General features: G+C 46.2%; 1 protein-coding gene across 4 annotated transcripts; it reads right to left on the minus strand.

Annotated features, from left to right (window-relative positions):
- Nucleotides 1-2,973: 2,973 nt before the first annotated feature.
- On the minus strand, nucleotides 2,974-17,673 carry TINF2 (TERF1 interacting nuclear factor 2). Of its 4 annotated transcripts, XM_070729780.1 has the most exons (9): nucleotides 17,322-17,673; nucleotides 15,255-15,359; nucleotides 13,594-13,695; nucleotides 10,962-11,072; nucleotides 10,539-10,638; nucleotides 10,290-10,443; nucleotides 9,764-9,792; nucleotides 8,158-8,210; nucleotides 2,974-3,309 (listed from the first exon to the last, which is right to left on the minus strand). In XM_070729780.1, exons 1-9 carry the CDS (start codon nucleotides 17,646-17,648, stop codon nucleotides 3,286-3,288), a joined length of 1,005 nt encoding a protein of 334 aa, XP_070585881.1. In that variant the 5' UTR covers nucleotides 17,649-17,673; the 3' UTR covers nucleotides 2,974-3,285. The 4 variants fall into 4 exon arrangements, with proteins under 4 accessions (XP_070585881.1, XP_070585884.1, XP_070585883.1 ...); XM_070729783.1 differs by lacking the exon at nucleotides 15,255-15,359 and having other exon boundaries at nucleotides 17,322-17,669; XM_070729782.1 differs by lacking the exon at nucleotides 9,764-9,792 and having other exon boundaries at nucleotides 17,322-17,658.

The raw sequence follows: 17,673 nt of genomic DNA on the forward strand, positions 1-17,673 counted from the left end.
CCCCAGCAGTCGGGTTTCAGGCCCGGTTACAGCACGGAAATTGCTTTGGTCGCGTTGATGGATGATCTCTGGCGGGCCCGGGACAGGGGTTTATCCTCTGTCCTGGTGCTTCTTGACCTCTCAGCGGCTTTCGATACCATCGACCATGGTATCCTTCTGCACCGGCTGGAGGGGTTGGGGGTGGGGGGCACTGTTCTTCAGTGGTTCTCCTCCTACCTCTCCGGTCGGTCGCAGTCGGTGTTAGTGGGGGGTCAGAGGTCGACTCCGAGGTCTCTCCCTTGTGGGGTGCCTCAGGGGTCGGTCCTCTCCCCCCTGCTATTTAATATCTACATGAAACCGCTGGGTGAGATCATCCAAGGGCATGGGGTGAGGTATCATCAGTACGCCGATGATACCCAGCTTTACATCTCCACCCCATGTCCAGTCAATGAAGCAGTGGAAGTGATGTGCCGGTGCCTGGAGGCTGTTGGGGCCTGGATGGGTGTCAACAGACTCAAACTCAACCTGGATAAGACGGAGTGGCTGTGGGTTTTGCCTCCCAAGGACAATTCCATCTGTCCTTCCATTACCCGGGGGGGGGGAATTATTGACCCCCTCGGAGAGGGTCCGCAACTTGGGCGTCCTCCTCGATCCACAGCTCACATTAGAGAACCATCTTTCAGCTGTGGCAAGGGGGGCGTTTGCCCAGGTTCGCCTGGTGCACCAGTTGCGGCCCTATCTGGATCAGGACTCGCTACTCACAGTCACTCATGCCCTCATCACCTCGAGGTTCGACTACTGTAATGCTCTCTACATGGGGCTACCTTTGAAAAGTGTTCGGAAACTTCAGATCGTGCAGAATGCAGCTGTGAGAGCAGTCATGGGCCTACCTAGGTATGCCCATGTTTTACCAACACTCCGCAGTCTGCATTGGCTGCCGATCAACTTCCGGTCACAATTCAAAGTGTTGGTTATGACCTTTAAAGCCCTTCATGGTACTGGACCAGAATATCTCTGAGACTGCCTGCTGCCGCACGAATCCCAGCAACCAATTAGGTCCCACAGAGTGGGCCTTCTCCGGGTCCCGTCAACTAAACAATGTCAGTTGGCGGGCCCCAGGGGAAGAGCCTTCTCTGTGGCGGCCCCGACCCTCTGGAACCAACTCCCCCCGGAGATTAGAACTGCCCCTACTCTCCTTGCCTTTCGCAAGCTCCTTAAGACCCACCTGTGTCGCCAGGCATGGGGGAACTGAGACATCTCCCCAGGGCATATACAATTTATGAATGGTATGTGTGTATGTATGTGTGTTTAGAAATGGGTTTTTTAAATGTTTTTAGTAGAAATTTAGATTTGTTATAAATTGTATTTTTTGCACTTTGTTGTGAGCTGCCCCAAGTCTGCGGAGAGGGGCGGCATACAAATCTAAATAAACATAAACATAAACATATACAGATTGAGTTCATTAAGTCTTTCCTGATACGTTTTATGCTTAAGACCTTCCACCATTCTTGTAGCCCGTCTTTGGACCTGCTCTTACTTAAGAACGTTTTTCTGCTTAAGAACCTGGTCATGGAACGAATTAAGTTCTTAAGTAGAGGTACCACTACACTGTCAAAGTTCCAATTTAGTACCTCTAGATACGAGTTTAATTCGTTCCAGAAGGGAGCTTGTATGTCGAACAATTCATATCTGGAACAAATGGCTTTAGACTTTGTTTTTCCCCTCTGAGATAACCAGAAGCAAGGATTCTTGCGCCACCTAGTGGACGCTCGGCTCTTATCCCGAATTTGAGCTCGGGTCTCGAAATGAAATTTCTCTCCCCTCGTGGCTCGTATCTTGGAATACTCGCATGTGGAGCAGCTCGTATCTAGAGGTTCTACTGTAGATAGTGTGGCAAGTCCTTAATTTATCACCAACATCTGCACCCAGCTTGACATAGGTCATAAAAACCACCAAGCTCGGGAGTGCTCTTAGCCTAGAGCAGGGGTGAAAATGCTACCAGTTCGGCCCGTTTGGGTGTACCGGTAGCTGCGGCGATGCGAGGTTCTGCCCAGACGTCGCCAGACCCAAGCTCGAAGCGCACCATGGGCTCCATAGTCTTTTTCCTTCACTTCCTCCTCCTCCGTTTCCTCCCCAACCCTTGTCCCCTTCTGTTCTGTCTGGGTTCCCCCAGACCTCAACACCAACTGGAAAAAAACAGCCAGACACGCTGGTAAAAGCAAAAGTACTTTATAGCTTGAAAAATAAACACAGAGAAAAACCTGTTCTTCCCAACAGGCAGGCTAGGAGACTTTACAGCAGAGTCCTGATGTCCAGACAATACAGCAAACTTCTTGCTGGCACACCCACCACTGTAGAGCATAAGACCCCCACCTTTCCCCCCCCAAGGTTTCAGTATTCAAAGTCACAAACCAGAATCCCAAGACGCCAAAGATCACAGCCAGGTCCCAAGACTCCCAAAGATAATACTCCAAAGCCAGGAAGGGTGGGTCTGCCTTTTAGCCTTTCCAGAGAGCACCACACCCAAACCCAGCTGTTGCCTCTTTAGTGCTGAAAGTACCTATCCAATTGCTCCCTTCTTTGTGTTGCTCTTCTCTGTCGCAGATCGATTATTGCTTGTGCATTTTCCTCTAAGGAATCCAGGCTGCTTGCTGGGGAGAGCTCCCTCTCGGGGGCCTCTGGCTGTTCCCCCTCTTCCTCAGCCTGGGATTCCTCCTCCTCGTCTGCCTGCACCTCCTGTTCCTCATCCTCCCCCTCTGAGCAGGAAACTGACAGAAGATCGGCCGTTCCCTGAGGGGCCTCGGACGGAATCACAACACCTTCTAGTGCTGATGTTAGCAAACCGCCAAGCTAAGAGAACACCAAGGATCTTAGAGTCCTCCTCCCTCCCTCTAGCACTGATGATGTTCTCACTGGGACACAAAACGTCCACAAGTAAGCCCCCTAGCTCAGGAAGCACACCCTCCCCCCCATAAGGAACCACACCAAGAAAAGTTTTATGTGCAAAATATACAAATATTTTATTTTTTCTAGTGCTTTGCAAAATTTTAGTCCTCAAAGGCACCTCGTGGTCCTGTCGCTAACCGTTCCTGCTCCCAGCATCTCGAGAAAAACGTGCCAGCTCCTTGACTATCATCAGGATCGATGGGACTCCATTGCCCCATGTTCCTCTTTCCGTCGGCCAACGAATGAACTGAACCTCGAAGGTTTCTTCGTGTTTTCTTAAATAAACGTCTAAAACCATTGGCAAAACTTCTGGCTTTTCAGGCATCTTGCTGCTGGGAGTGTCAATCGTCACCGGAAGTGTCAATCAAAATAGAAAACTTCATCCTTGAAGGAAATATTTAAAAAGCCAAATGATTTAAAACAATGGGGGCATGCCTCCCCCCCCACCCATCTACTGGTTATTACGACGATAGTGAAAGAAGTGATTTGGGACCATTCTCCCATGGTTACGCGACCCAAATACAGAGTTTAATGGGAATGGTTCGCATTTATGATAGTCATGATATTCTAGGGTTATTCTAGAAACATAGAAACATAGAAGACTGATGGCAGAAAAAGACCTCATGGTCCATCTAGTCTGCCCTTACACTATTTTCTGTATTTTATCTTACGATGGATCTATGTTTATCCCAGACATGTTTAAATTCAGTTACTGTGGATTTACCAACCACAATCTGAAGTTAGTTGGGGGAAAGATCAAAGGCAACATGAGAAAATATTATTTTACTGAAAGAGTAGTAGATCCTTGGAACAAACTTCCAGCAGACGTGGTTGGTAAATCCACAGTAACTGAATTTAAACATGCCTGGGATAAACAGATATCCATCCTAAGATAAAATACAGAAAATAGTATAAGGGCAGACTAGATGGACCATGAGGTCTTTTTCTGCCGTCAGTCTTCTATGTTTCTATGTTTCTATCTGCTGGAAGTTTGTTCCAAGGATCTACTACTCTTTCAGTGAAATAATATTTCCTCACGTTGCTTTTGATCTTTCCCCCAACTAACTTCAGATTGTGTCCCCTTGTTCTTGTGTTCACTTTCCTATTAAAAACACATTTAAATGTTTCGATCATGTCCCCCCTTTACCTTCTGTCCTCCAGACTATACAGACTGAGTTCATGAAGTCTTTCCTGATACGTTTTATGCTTCAGACCTTCCACCATTCTTGTAGCCCGCCTTTGGACCCGTTCAATATCTTTTTGTAGGTGAGGTCTCCAGAACTGAACACAGTATTATTCCAAATGTGGTCTCACTAGCGCTCTATATAAGGGGATCACAATCTCCCTCTTCCTGCTTGTTATACCTCTAGCTATGCAGCCAAGCATCCTACTTGCTTTTCCTACTGCCCGACCACACTGCTCTATTTCCCTTTGGTGACTCTCCAACAAGACATATTACACTTACTGCATACCGCTAAGTCTGTTAAGAAAGTTATACTACAATGGATGGCTGGGGAATTCTGGGAGTCGAAGTCCCCAAGTTTTAAAAGCAGCCAAGATTGGAGACCCCTGATTTAAGACTTGTGGACTTCAACTCCCAGAATTCCCCAGCTGGCTCTTTTTTTTTTTTTTGCTGAAGTCAAGGTAAATTACGTTTACTGCATATCCACCATCTATGAGGGTTATCTGGAAAATAAGTTTAGGTAGCTCTCGCGGGGAATGTTCGTGGGGGAAATTGGTATTACTACAGTGACCACTGGCACGGCTCATTCTCTTCCACTGGCTTCTTGCTACACGATAGTAATAGCAAGTTCCCGCCACAAATATTCCCCGTGAGAGCTACATGCCTTGTAACCTTATTTCCCAGATAACCCTTGTATGTATGTATGTATGTATGTATGTATGTATGTATGTATGTATGTATGTATCTATCTATATCTATCTAACTTATCTATCTATCTATCTATCTATCTATCTATCTATCTATCTATCTTCTATCTATCTAACTTATCTATCTATCTATCTATCTATCTATCTATCTATCTATCTAACCTATCTATCCTAACCTATCTATCTATCTATCTAATCTATCTTATCAATCTATCTTATCAATCTATCTTATCAATCTATCAATCTATCTATCTATCTATCTATCTATCTATCTATCTATCTATCTATCTAACCTATCTATCTAACCTATCTTATCTATCTATCTATCTATCTATCTATCTATCTATCTGTCTTCTATCTATCTAACTTATCTATCTATCTATCTATCTATCTATCTATCTATCTATCTATCTATCTATCTATCTATCTATCTATCTATCTAACCTATCTATCCTAACCTATCTATCTATCTATCTAATCTATCTTATCAATCTATCTTATCAATCTATCTTATCTATCTATCTATCTATCTATCTATCTATCTATCTATCTATCTATCTATCTATCTATCTATCTATCTATCTATCTAACCTATCTATCTAACCTATCTATCTAACCTATCTATCTAACCTATCTTATCTATCTATCTATCTATCTATCTATCTATCTATCTATCTATCTATCTATCTATCCATTCATTCAATTTTTATGTCGCCCTCCTCCTTAGACTCAGGGCGGCTTACAACATGTTAGCAATAGCACTTTTTAAAAGAGCCAGCCTATTGCCCCCACAATCCGGGTCCTCGTCTGTCTATCTATCTATCTATCTATCTATCTATCTATCTATCTATCTATCTATCTATCTATCTATCTATCTATCTATCTAACCTATCTATCTAACCTATCTATCTAACCTATCTTATCTATCTATCTATCTATCTATCTATCTATCTATCTATCTATCTATCTATCTATCCATTCATTCAATTTTTATGTCGCCCTCCTCCTTAGACTCAGGGCGGCTTACAACATGTTAGCAATAGCACTTTTTAAAAGAGCCAGCCTATTGCCCCCACAATCCGGGTCCTCGTTTTACCCAATACAGTAGTACCCCTAGATACGAGCATAATTCGTTCCATAAGGGAGCTTGTATCTCGAGACAACTCCTATCTGGAACAAGTTGTTTTTCCCCTCCGAGATAACCAAAAGCAAGGATTCTTGCGCCACGTAGTGGACGCTCGGCTCATATCCCGAATTTGAGCTCGGAACTAGAACAGAAATGTCTCTCCCCTCGAGGCTCGTATCTTGAAATACTCGCATGTAGAGCAGCTCGTATCTAGAGGTACTACTGCATTACATTTACTGCATACCCACTGTCTATTAAGAACGTTACTCTACATGGATGGATGGGGAATTCTAGGAGTTGAAGCCCACAAGTCTTAAAAGCTACCAAGATTTGCTGAAGTCAAGGTATGTTATGCTTACTGCGAACCCACCATGATTGGAGAAAGTTACCCTACACGACTAATGAGCCGGGGTGGCGCAGCAGGTAGGGTGCTGTACTGCAGGCCACTGAAGCTGACTTGTAGATCTGAAGGTCAGCGGTTCAAATCTCATCACCGGCTCAAGGTTGACTCAGCCTTCCATCCTTTCGAGGTGGGTAAAATGAGGACCCGGATTGTGGGGGCCATAGGCTGGCTCTGTTAAAAAGTGCTATTGCTAACATGTTGTAAGCCGCCCTGAGTCTAAGGAGAAGGGCGGCATAAAAATTGAATGAATAAATAAATAAATAAATAAAAGTAAATTAATAATGATTGACCGAGGAACTCTGGGAGTTGAAGCCCACAAGTCTTTAAAAGTTGCCAAGGATGAGAGCCCCCTGGTTCGGGTTATGTGGATATACCCAGCTGATCCTGGGTTGCCCAGGAAAGGCGAGGTCTGTTCTCCCCCTCCCTATTGGGGTAGATTTCTCTCCCTTCCCCCCCCTTGAGTTTAGCAACTTTTACAGGTGTGTTGACTACACTCACTGGCTGTTGCTCTCCCTGAGATGCTCCTGAAAAGTAGGGATGAGGGTGCAGGAAAGGGTACCCCGGTATTCACCCTGGTGAGGGGGGGGGAAGAGAGGAACATTTTGAGCATATTCCCCCCATTTTAAGGGTGCCTGACCTCAAGAAGGCAACTGCCTAACTCAGGATCTGTGAAGGAAGTGGTAGAGGAAAAGAGGTATGTCAACAGAAATCAACATGTCGATAGAAAGTGAGACACCCCTCTGATGTTACCCAGTAGGACCCCACATTCTGGGGCAGTGTTTCCCAACCTTGGCCACTTGAAGGTATCTGGACTTCAACTCAGAGTGGGCCTTCTCCGGGTCCCGTCAACTAAACAATGTCGGTTGGCGGGCCCCAGGGGGAGAGCCTTCTCTGTGGCGGCCCCGACTCTCTGGAATCAACTCCCCCCAGAGATTAGAACTGCCCCTACTCTCCCTGCCTTTCGTAAACTCCTTAAAACCCACCTTTGTCGTCAGGCATGGGGGAACTGAATCACCTCCCCCGGGCATGTTCAATTTATGCATGGTATGTTTATGTGTATGTTTGTTTAGAAATATGGGGGTTTTAAATATTTTAAATATTTTAAATTGTATTTGGATTTGTTGTGAGTTGTTGCATCCTGCTGTGAGCCGCCCCGAGTCTGCGGAGAGGGGCGGCATACAAATCTAAATAAATAAATAAATAAATAAATAAATAAATAAATAAATAAATAAATAAATAAACTCCCAGAATTCCCCAGCCAGCAAATGCTGGCTGGGGAATTCTGGGAGTTGAAGTCCAGATATCTTCAAGTTGCCAAGATTGGGAAACAATGTTCTAGGGGGTCACAGTCAGCGAGGGGCTCCGGTTTGCTTCTGGCAGTGGGCGCAGGCACATCTGGCGTGATATTCGGTTCCTATGCATGGGCACAGAAGCGAAATCTTGTGCGACGATGCTTCACCTGTGCAAGATTCCTGCAATCTTCACCCATTTATTCGCTTCCATACATGCGTGGAAGCCAAAAAAAAAGGCTAAAGGTTGTCGAAACGTCCCACACGTGAGTGTCGTGCGAGATTTCTGTGTGTGCAGAAGCCAAATCTTTTTGGGGGGGTGCAGATGCGTGTACATCACCATTTTTGCTACTGGAACTGCGATCCCAATCATTCCAGGAGTGGCCCATTCCTGGTCCCAGTGGCTTTAACGCCAGAGTCCAGGCCTTGGGCAAGTAAGCCAACCCCTCTAATCCTCCCCCTTCTACCAAAGTCTTGGTCTTTACCCCACCTGGTATCCAGCCGTCGCTCAGGTTCTTACTCACCTGGAAAAACGAGGAGCTTCTTTCACTTTCTGAATCTGGCACCAGATCATCGACTGCATAGAAGGAGGGAAGGAAGAAAAAGAAAAGGGAAAAAAGAGAAAAAATAAAAAGGAAGAAAGGGGAAAGGGGAAAAAAAACAGAGGGAGGGAAGGGGAAAGAGAAAAAGAAAGAAAAAAGGGAAAAGGAAAAAGGGAGGAAAGGAAAGAGAAAAAACGAAGGAAAGAAGGAAAAAAGATGGGAGAGAAAGAGGGAAGAGAAAAGGAAGGAGAAAGAAGAAAAAAGATGGAGGGAGGAAGAAAAAGGAAAACAAAAAAAAGATGGAAGGAAGAGAAAAAGAAAGATTGAAAAAGAAAGATTGATTGATTGTATTATATTATATACTGTATTATATTATTCTATTATTTCATCATATATTATTGATTTTATTTCATAGGAAGACCACCCTGCTTGTTTCCAGGGTTTTTATGCATGTGTGAATGCGGAACGTCCTACAGGGTCAGGAGTTAAGATCTGCTTGGGTTCTTGCACTGAGGTGAGAAATTCAAGAGCCCTTGATTGACAAATGTCCCTTTAGCGACCGTCAGGAATTTACAAAGGCCCTGGAGAAAGCGACTTTGCGCCGTTTTTCACGTTTTAACGCCCACTGCGGCGTAAATCACGTGATCTAAATTCTGACACTCGACAACCGACTCACATTTACGACAGTTCTGGCATCCTGGGGTCAGGCGGCCTTCTGACCAGCATAGTCCATTGGGGGCGGGGGAGTGGGGGGAGGACAGAGAGCCATATTCAATTAACAACTGCCCAACGTGGGACTGGATTTGTAAAATAAGTTGCAGGTTGATCTATGGAGGGCCGTTGAGAGAGCGGTTCCCAAATAAAAGGAGTTTTTATGCATATGCTCTGGGAATGTGTTGAAGTTCAAAAACTTGGGAAGGAAGTACAGAATGAAATAAATAATATGCTAAACATTAATTGGATAATTACAAAAGAATTAGCAATACTAGTTAAATATGGGGAATTACGAGACTTTAAAGAAATCAAAACAGCAGCCTTGGAAAGCGCTCAAGCAGTAGTGGTATCAGGGTGGGAGGATAGCAATAAATGGGACAATCCAGAATTGGTACTGGTACATGGTGGACCACATCCATTTCAAAATTATGGAAATAAGACTAAATAACTTTGATGAAAATAAACTGGAGAAGCTGATGGCACGGTGGAATAAGGTGAAAAAATATATATCTTAAGTAGAATTTATGACGACAATGTGAAAAATAAATTCCAATCACTTTTTATATGTAAAGAAATGTAAACCGGAGCTAAGGAAGAAATTGAAACTTATTGTAAATAATATAAACCCCTAAATGGTGGTGGGGTTTTTATTGGTGATGGGCACGTCTTCTTCTATGTATTTTTTGTTTGTTGTTAATTTAGTAAATAAACCAATTAAAAAAAAAAAGAGAGCGGTGTTGAAATGACAAAAGCTTTTGTGGAGGAGCAGGCCGGGATGGAGGTGCTGGAGGTAGGTGTGTGTGTGTTTGTGTGTGTGATCGCTCTGCTCTGGGACTTGCCAGAAACGCAGGAGCTTTTGGGGAAATTTGGTTACCTGTTTCTGAAATGTGCCCGGGCAAAACCCTGCAGATTAAAAAAAAAAGGGAATACCGTAAGGCGTTTTGAATTGGCAAGGTTAGCAAAAAAGGAGCAGCAAGGGGGGGGGGGAGAGTCCTCGACTTACGACCATTCATTTAGCAACCATTCCAAGGTGCCACAACCCAGCGGCAGGTTGGTTGCCACCGGTTCGGACCGGTTTGCTCAAACCAGCGGCAGAAATTTGCCCCCCCCCCCCGCTCGCTGAACTGGCTGGCTGGCTATGCCCGCAAACCGATCCTCCAGTTGCCGCTACTCAAAAGCAGCTGGCAAAGAATCCTCTGCCTTTGTTCAAAGGCTTCTGCGCATGTGCAGAGGGTCATCGGAAGGAAGCCAGGTTCACTTAACAATTCTGTTACAGCTAATCCTGGACTTAAAACCATTTGTTTAAGTGGCCGTTCTAAGTCGGGACGGCGCTGGGGGAAAAATTCTGTTCTTGGTGGCGGTCGTAAGTCGAGGACCCTCTGTGCTGGCCAATGGCTTACCCTTCCGTGATGCCCGAAGAGAAGGAGCCTGGCTGTGGGGAGATGGAGCCCGGCTGTGGGGAGAGAGGTGACGGCATGTAGGAGTCTTCGTCCTCGTTTTGGCACGGGGTGGAGTGTGAGGGGGGGACTGAGGAGGAGAGAGGTTCAGCATAGCCTGGAGGAGAGGGAGAAGGTTAAAAGACTATAGGAGATCTCCTTTCTACCCCACACCAGCCGTTACCTCCCGCGGCGGCTCCTGGAAAGACTTACGAGCCTGCTGGAATCTCACGGCGTTGAAGTACTCGGTTAGAATGGCGGTGCAGGGTTCGGTAAGATGGTCGGGGATATGGATAATGGCAGCCTGTAACAGCTAGGAAGCAAAGTGTTAATGTTCGTGAACTGGACGAGCGCCTGCTTACGAGGCTGGCCAATGGACAGGCATAGCAACTGAGTCAGCCAATGGGAGCTAACCACATCTGAAGTCTGTGCAGAGAACCGAAACTGAGAAGGCCCTCATTCATTCAGTCACAAGGCTGGTGGCTTTGCGGGTGGTGCAGAGAGGAAGGGAGGGCTGCTGGCCCCGTGTGCTCTACCGCAAAGCTGCAATGGCAGCGCCCTCAGCTTCCATTCTTTTTCAACTCCCATCAGCTACCGTTTCGGTTCATTCCTTTCCCCTTCCCCCTCTTTTCGTACCACTTGGTATTCAGGATCCGGAAGGATGCGTTCCAATTGGCAGAGATAATCTTGGAGGAGCTGCTCCAACATGATCATGAAGGCTTCCCCATAATCTGTTTCCATGAACACCTAAAAGCCAGATGGACAGACAGACAGACACGCACACAAACCAGGATTATTGTATCAGGCCCAGAAGGATGCCCAGTGCATCGGGCTTTATAATCCCCAAAGTGCTATCTCTGGGACCGCCTTCTGCCGCACGAATCCCAGCGACCGATTAGGTCCCACAGAGTTGGCCTTCTCCGGGTCCCGTCAACTAAACAATGCCGTTTGGCGGGACCCAGGGGAAGAGCCTTCTCTGTGGCGGCCCCGTCCCTCTGGAACCAGCTCCCCCCAGAGATTAGAACTGCCTCCACCCTCCTCGCCTTTCGTAAACTCCTTAAAACCCACCTTTGCCATCAGTCATGGGGGAATTGAAACATCTCCCCCAGGCCTATACAATTTATGTATGGTATGTTTGTGTGTATGTTTGCTTTTAATAATGGGGCTTTTAGTGTTTCTTTTAAATTATTAGATTTGTTATATATTGTTTATTATTGCTGTGAGCCGCCCCGAGTCTACAGAGAGGGGCGGCATACAAATCTAATAAATAAATAAATGAATGAATGAATAAATAAATAAATAAAGTGCACACTTCAAACCCAAGGCTAACACACTAAAGCAACCCCCAAGGATAAAACATCCAGGCTAGAAACTGGGCAACCGTGGTCTATTCAATCCAATGCAGTGAGCCATGTGCAGAGATGTACACTGGGGAAACAAAAGAGCTACTTGACCAAGATTGGCTAAAATGGGCCCAAGTTTACCTTCAAAGTGCTGGAAATGTAGCTATGAAAATTAAACGGCTTAAAGCAAGAGCCGAAAATCAGCTGGCCAGCGCACGCACGGGCACTGGAGCCGACATCGCAGAACCGATATGACTACGCCTGCCATAGGTTCGCCATCACGGCTCTAGTGTTTTGTCTGTGTGTCTTTTTTTTAAAAAAAATTAGTGTTGGGCGAACCCAATGATGTTCGGGTTCGCCACCCGAATTTTAAAAAAAGTTCGGGTTTGGCACCCGAACCTGAACTTTTGAGTTCGGCGCTTGGGAAAGCACTAGGAAGCACCGCCGCCCAGCTGTCACCTTCCGGAACAGTCGGGGCGCTTCCCAGCGCTCTCCTGAACCCAAACCCGAACTTTTTCCAAACTTCCGGGTTCGGCATTCGGGAGACCGCCGAGAAGCGCCCCGGCTGTTTCTGAAGGTGACAGCTGGGCAGCGGCGCTTCCCAGAACAGCCGGGGAGCTGTCGGCCAGTCGGGAGGTGGGGACTCCTATGAGGGTATTCCAGGGGCGGAGCTTTGACGTCACTGAGACGTCCTTCCTGGAGTCCCCGTTTCAGCCCGCCAGGAAGGACGTCTCAACGATGTCAAACCTTCGCCCCTGGAATACCCTCGTAGGATTCCCCACCTCCCAACCGGCCGACAGCTCTCCGGCTGTTCTGGGAAGTGCTGCCACCTAGCTGTCACCTTCCGAAACAGCCAGGGCGCTTCTTGGCGGTCCCCCCCAACGTCGAAACGCGGCAGTTCGGAAAAAGTTCGAGTTCAAGAGAGCGCCAGGAAGCACCCCGGCTGTTTCGGAAGGTGACAGCTGGGCAGCGGGACTCCCTGGCGCTCTCCCGAACCCGAACCTTTGCAAAAATTCGGGTTCGGTATACCAAACCGTGTAAAGTTCTGTACGAACCCAAACTTTGCAGGTTCGGTTCGCCCAACACTATTTTTAATGTATGTAAATCAATACAACTATTTTTTTTTTAAAAAAAACAAACCCAGCCACTTCACAAACCCACGGCGCAACATAGCAGAACGCACTTCCTCTGTGTTTAAAAAGACACGGGCCACTCTTTTTGAGCTGCGGTGGCGCAGTGGTTAGTGTGTAGTACTGCCAGCTACTTCTGCTGAACTGCCTGCAATCTGGCAGTTCGAATCTCGCCATGTTAAGGTAGAAATAGACACACAGAGAGAGAGAGAGAGGGAGGGAGGGAAGGAGAGAGAGGTGGTTGGAAGCAGTGTTCCCTCTAATTTTTTTTGGGGGGTGGGCGGAAAAGTATAGTGTCTGAGCGGCAGTCCCTTCGGGACTGGGCGGCACATAAATAAATAAACAAACAAATAGCCCACCCTGTTTTGCCTCAGAGAATCTCAAAATAAAATACTGTACTGTGTGTCTATAACAGTGAGCTCATAAAAGGGCAACTCTATCAATATCAAAATGCCACTTAAATAGTTGAGCTAGTTTCAAACTAGATTTTGATTTTCTTTCTCTCTTCCTTACTCCCATTCTTTTTCTTTCTCTTTTCCTTCCTCTCTTTTTTCTATCTGTTTCTCTCTCTTCCTCTCTTCCTCTCTCTCTCCTTCCCTCTCACTCTTTCCCTCTCGGCTTCTGGGCAGGTTTGGAAAACTCTGAGTTGATGATGATGTTTAAGTGAGCGATTGCTCACTGCTCAGCTTAGAGGGAACTATGGTTGGAAGGTGAGCATAGAAATGATGGTGAGGAAGATAGACAAGGCAAAACGGTTCAAGCCTTCGGTGGACGCCCTTCCCCTCCCAGCCTTACCTGCACGTATATTTCCCTCTGTACGAAGTCGCTCAGTATGCAGAACAGCAGGACTCTGAAGTTTTCTTGACAAGTTCTTACCATCGCCAGGTCCTCAGCCGTCTGTGGACGGGAAAAAAAAGAGAGAGAGCGGCATAATTCAATGTGTGTGTGAGAGAGACAGAGAGAGAAAGAAAGAAAGAAAGAAAGAAAGAAAGAAAGAAAGAAAGAAAGAAAGAAAGAAAGAAAGGAGACTGGGACTGAGAGAGAGGGAAAGAGAAAATCCGAAAGAGAAGGGGGCAGAGGGTCTTCGCTTCCTTCGTGCCCCCCCCCCATCTCAGTAAGTTGGTTTGGATAAGCCCCTTTGGTCAGCGAGATGTACTGATGGGGATTTTCCATGTTGCACGAATCCCAGCGACCAGTTAGGTCCCACAGAGTGGGTCTTCTCCGGGTCCCGTCAACCAAACAATGTCGCTTGGCGGGACCCAGAGGAAGTGCCTTCTCTGTGGCGGCCCCGACCCTCTGGAACCAACTCCCGCCGGAGATTAGAATTGCCCCCACCCTCCTTGCCTTTCGTAAGCTGCTTAAAACCCACCTTTGCCGCCAGGCATGGGGGAACTGAGATATTCTTTCCCCCTAGGCCTTTACAATTTTATGCATGGTATGTTTGTATGTATGACTGGTTTTTATATAATGGGTTTTTAACTGTTTTTTTAGTATTGGATTTTGTTGTACTGTTTTACTGCTGTTGTTAGCCGCCCCGAGTCTGCGGAGAGGGGCGGCATACAAGTCCAATAAATAATAATAATAATAATAATAATAATAATAATAATAATAATAGTTAGGCTTCGCTTTCGTGTGAATGCAGAAAAGGGCCATCGGTGCCAAAGCAGCCCCCCCCTCTCTGGGGCGCAGGACTATTATGGTCCTGGATCCCAGAGAGCGCGTCGAGCTCGAGAGGGAGGCCGGCTTGTAGGCTGGGCGGGCGGTGAGTTAGGAAAAAGTTGTATAATCTATTTATATGAGTATGCAGAACAGGTTTTTCGCACTTGGGGGCTTCCGGAAGCTTCCCTGACCCCTCCGGAGTGCAAAAAACCCCAGCACAACAGCAAACCACAAGTGCATTTCCCCAAACCTCCGGTTTGTCCGTTAGGGGATTTTTTTTTTTTACCTCCGGGGCTTCAGGGCAATTTCACAGTGAGCCGGGGTGGCGCAGCAGGTAGAGTGCTGTACTGCAGGCCACTGAAGCTGACTATAGGTCTGAAGGTCAGCGGTTCAAATCTCATCCCCGGCTCAAGGTGGACTCAGCCTTCCATCCTTCCAAGGTGGGTCAAATGAGGACCCGGATTGTGGGGGCAATAGGCTGGCTCTGTTAAGAAGTGCTATTGCTAACATGTTGTAAGCCGCCCTGAGTCTAAGGAGAAGGGCGGCATAAAAATCAATCAATCAATCAATCAATCAGTCAATCAATCAATCAATCAAATAAATAAATAAATAAATGGCCTTTCCAAAGGCCGAAAATTAGCTGGCCAGGGCGCATGCGCACTGGAGCTGATACAGGTCAAAAGTCTCGTGTGCCCTTACGATACGGCTCTGTGTGCCAGCTGTGGCACGTGTGCCAGAGGTTCACCATCAGCTCCAGCGTGCTATGATGGTTTCTACCAAGACAGAGAGAAACTCACGGCCTTGTAGTGTAAGAATGGTGGTTCGTTCTCTGGAAAGTAGGTATCCATAGCGTTGTATATGATCGATGGAGAATCATCTTCCCTGAGCATATTCATGATAATCTGGGCAAAAGGAAAAAAAGAATGGTGGAAGGTCTTAAGCATCAAACTTAATCAGGAAAGACTTCATGAACTCCATCTGTATAGTCTGGAGGACAGAAGGAAAAGGGGGGACATGATCGAAACATTTAAATATGTCAAAGGGTTAAATAAGGTTCAGGAGGGAAGTGTTTTTAATAGGAAAGTCAACACAAGAACAAGGGAGCACAATCTGAGGTTAGTTGGGGGAAAGATCAAAAGCAACATGAGAAAATATTATTTGACTGAAAGAGTAGTAGATGCTTGGAACAAACTTCCAGCAGACGTGGTTGGTAAATCCACAGGAACTGAATTTAAACATGCCTGGGATAAACATATATCCATCCTAAGATTAAAATACAGAAAATAGTATAAGGGCAGACTAGATGGACCAGGAGGTCTTTTTCTGCCGTCAGACTTCTATGTTTCTATGTTTTTATAAATAATTCAATTCAATTCCCTATTCTTTTCTATTCTCTATTCTCCTTCCTTCCTCTCCTCTCTTCTCTCCTCTCTCCTCTTCTCTCCTTTATTCTTTTCTCTCCCATTCTCTTTCTTCCTTTCTTCTATTCTTTCCTTTCCTATCTTCTCCTATTCTCCTCTCTACTAAAAAAGTAAATATTTTCCTAAGAAACTCTGCAGTAAGTGTCTTCAATTATCTTCAAGATAAAGTTCCTGATATCTTGGTCTGAGGCAGGCTGGGTTACCTGCTGTGGCTATAGTTTATGGGCTCAGACTAGCCCACATTAACCTAGATGTAACCAGACTAGCTAAGATGATTAAAACTAGGCTAGCCAGGATTAAGCTCAGATTAAGCTCAGACTAGACCAGTGATAGCTCTGTGTTCGAGTTTCCCAGTGTTCCTGAGCTGGGGAAGGACTGAGAAGATAACCAGGATTGGTGGCCAGAGCTGGTGGGAGTGAAGGCAGACCTTTTGGCAAGAAGCTCAGTGTCTGAAGCAACTCGGAGCCAGGTGTACTACAAAGACATTTTTAAAAAGTGAACTGTTTGTTTGTAGGAAGGGGCTGTTTGTAAGCATGGTTTGCAAAACTAAAGGAAGGCAATTACCCTTCTTTGAGTGTGAAAAAGCAGAGCCTGTTAGTAAGGAAAGGCCTCCGGGAAATTATAGTTAGGCTGCCGCAGGGTAATGATGATTTAGCTCAGCTACCTGAGGCAGGAGGGTGGGCTAGCTTCTGCAAAACGTTACTCCAACACTTTCTCCTCTTATTCTTTCCTCTCCTCTCTCAATGGATTGGCCATGTCGAGGGGCCCTATTTTCAACTCTACCAGCCCAGCGTCTCTCAACTTTTAAGCCACTTTTAAGACGGGTGGGACCCCGGGAGAGTTGGAAGCCCACCCGCCCGTCTTAAAAGTTGTAAAGCTGGAGAAATACTTATTATTACTTATTACATTTGTATGCTGCCCCTCTCCGCAAGAACTCGGAGCGGCTCACAGCAGGCACAAAACAATGTTTATTTTATTTTCATTTATTCATTTTGTCCAATACATAATATATTATTATTATGTATTGAACAAAATAAATAAATAATAAATAAAAATATACATAGAAGAGAAGAGAATATGTACTATCTACATGTTATGTGATATACTGTATATAACAATTTGATACGCTATATATACAATATGTATATAATATATAATATGTATATAATATATGTTATATATACAATAACAAATTAAAAGTCTAAAATGACAATTTAACATTAAAAGCCTTAAAAACTCAATTATTTTTAAAAAAGCAAATACCCTCCCGTCTATCGTTTCACCGCAACGCCTCCCAGGCACTGGCTGGAACGACCCCCGCCCCAAATGGGGAGGGGGCATCGACCGTTACCCCCCCCCCCCCCAAACTCCGAGCCCCGCCCACCCCTCTCCCTTGCCCCGAGGAAGCCGCGCCAGACCGGGGCGCTCCGGCTGCCGCCTGACCTTAGCCTTCAGCCCCATTTGGAGCTTGGCCACCTCCCGGTAGGGCATCAGCTCGGGCGCCGCCTGCGCCACCGTGGTCACGAAGGTCAGGACCTGCGGGAAGTCCGTGAAGCAGCGCCGCCGGACCACATGCCAAACCGAGGCGGCCACTAAGCGCAAAGCCGTGGCGCCGCAGACATTCACGAAGCCCGCCCTCTCGTTCGCCGGGTTGTCGCCCATCGGGAAGAATTGCCGCCTTGCCGAACCGCAAAACAGCACGGGAATCACAAGAGAAAGTTCGCCGGTACCGGCGGGCTTCACGCCCCCTAAATAATCCCCGCCAAGCATGGCTCCGCCCTTCTCGCCACAATCC

The sequence above is a fragment of the Erythrolamprus reginae genome, chromosome Z (genome assembly GCF_031021105.1).
Source record: "Erythrolamprus reginae isolate rEryReg1 chromosome Z, rEryReg1.hap1, whole genome shotgun sequence".
Classification (NCBI taxonomy): Eukaryota; Metazoa; Chordata; class Lepidosauria; order Squamata; family Dipsadidae; genus Erythrolamprus; species Erythrolamprus reginae.

Bases quoted from the DNA above. Each gene is read 5' to 3' on its own strand.
- TINF2 (XM_070729780.1), bottom strand. From the start codon at position 17,648: ATGCTTGGCGGGGATTATTTAGGGGGCGTGAAGCCCGCCGGTACCGGC. The intron at 11,073-13,593 runs GTAAGGCTGGGA...TCTGGCTTTTAG, and splicing joins AGAGGGAAATATACGTGCAG to GTGTTCATGGAAACAGATTA. The intron at 10,639-10,961 runs GTACGAAAAGAG...TTTGCTTCCTAG, and splicing joins CGGATCCTGAATACCAAGTG to CTGTTACAGGCTGCCATTAT.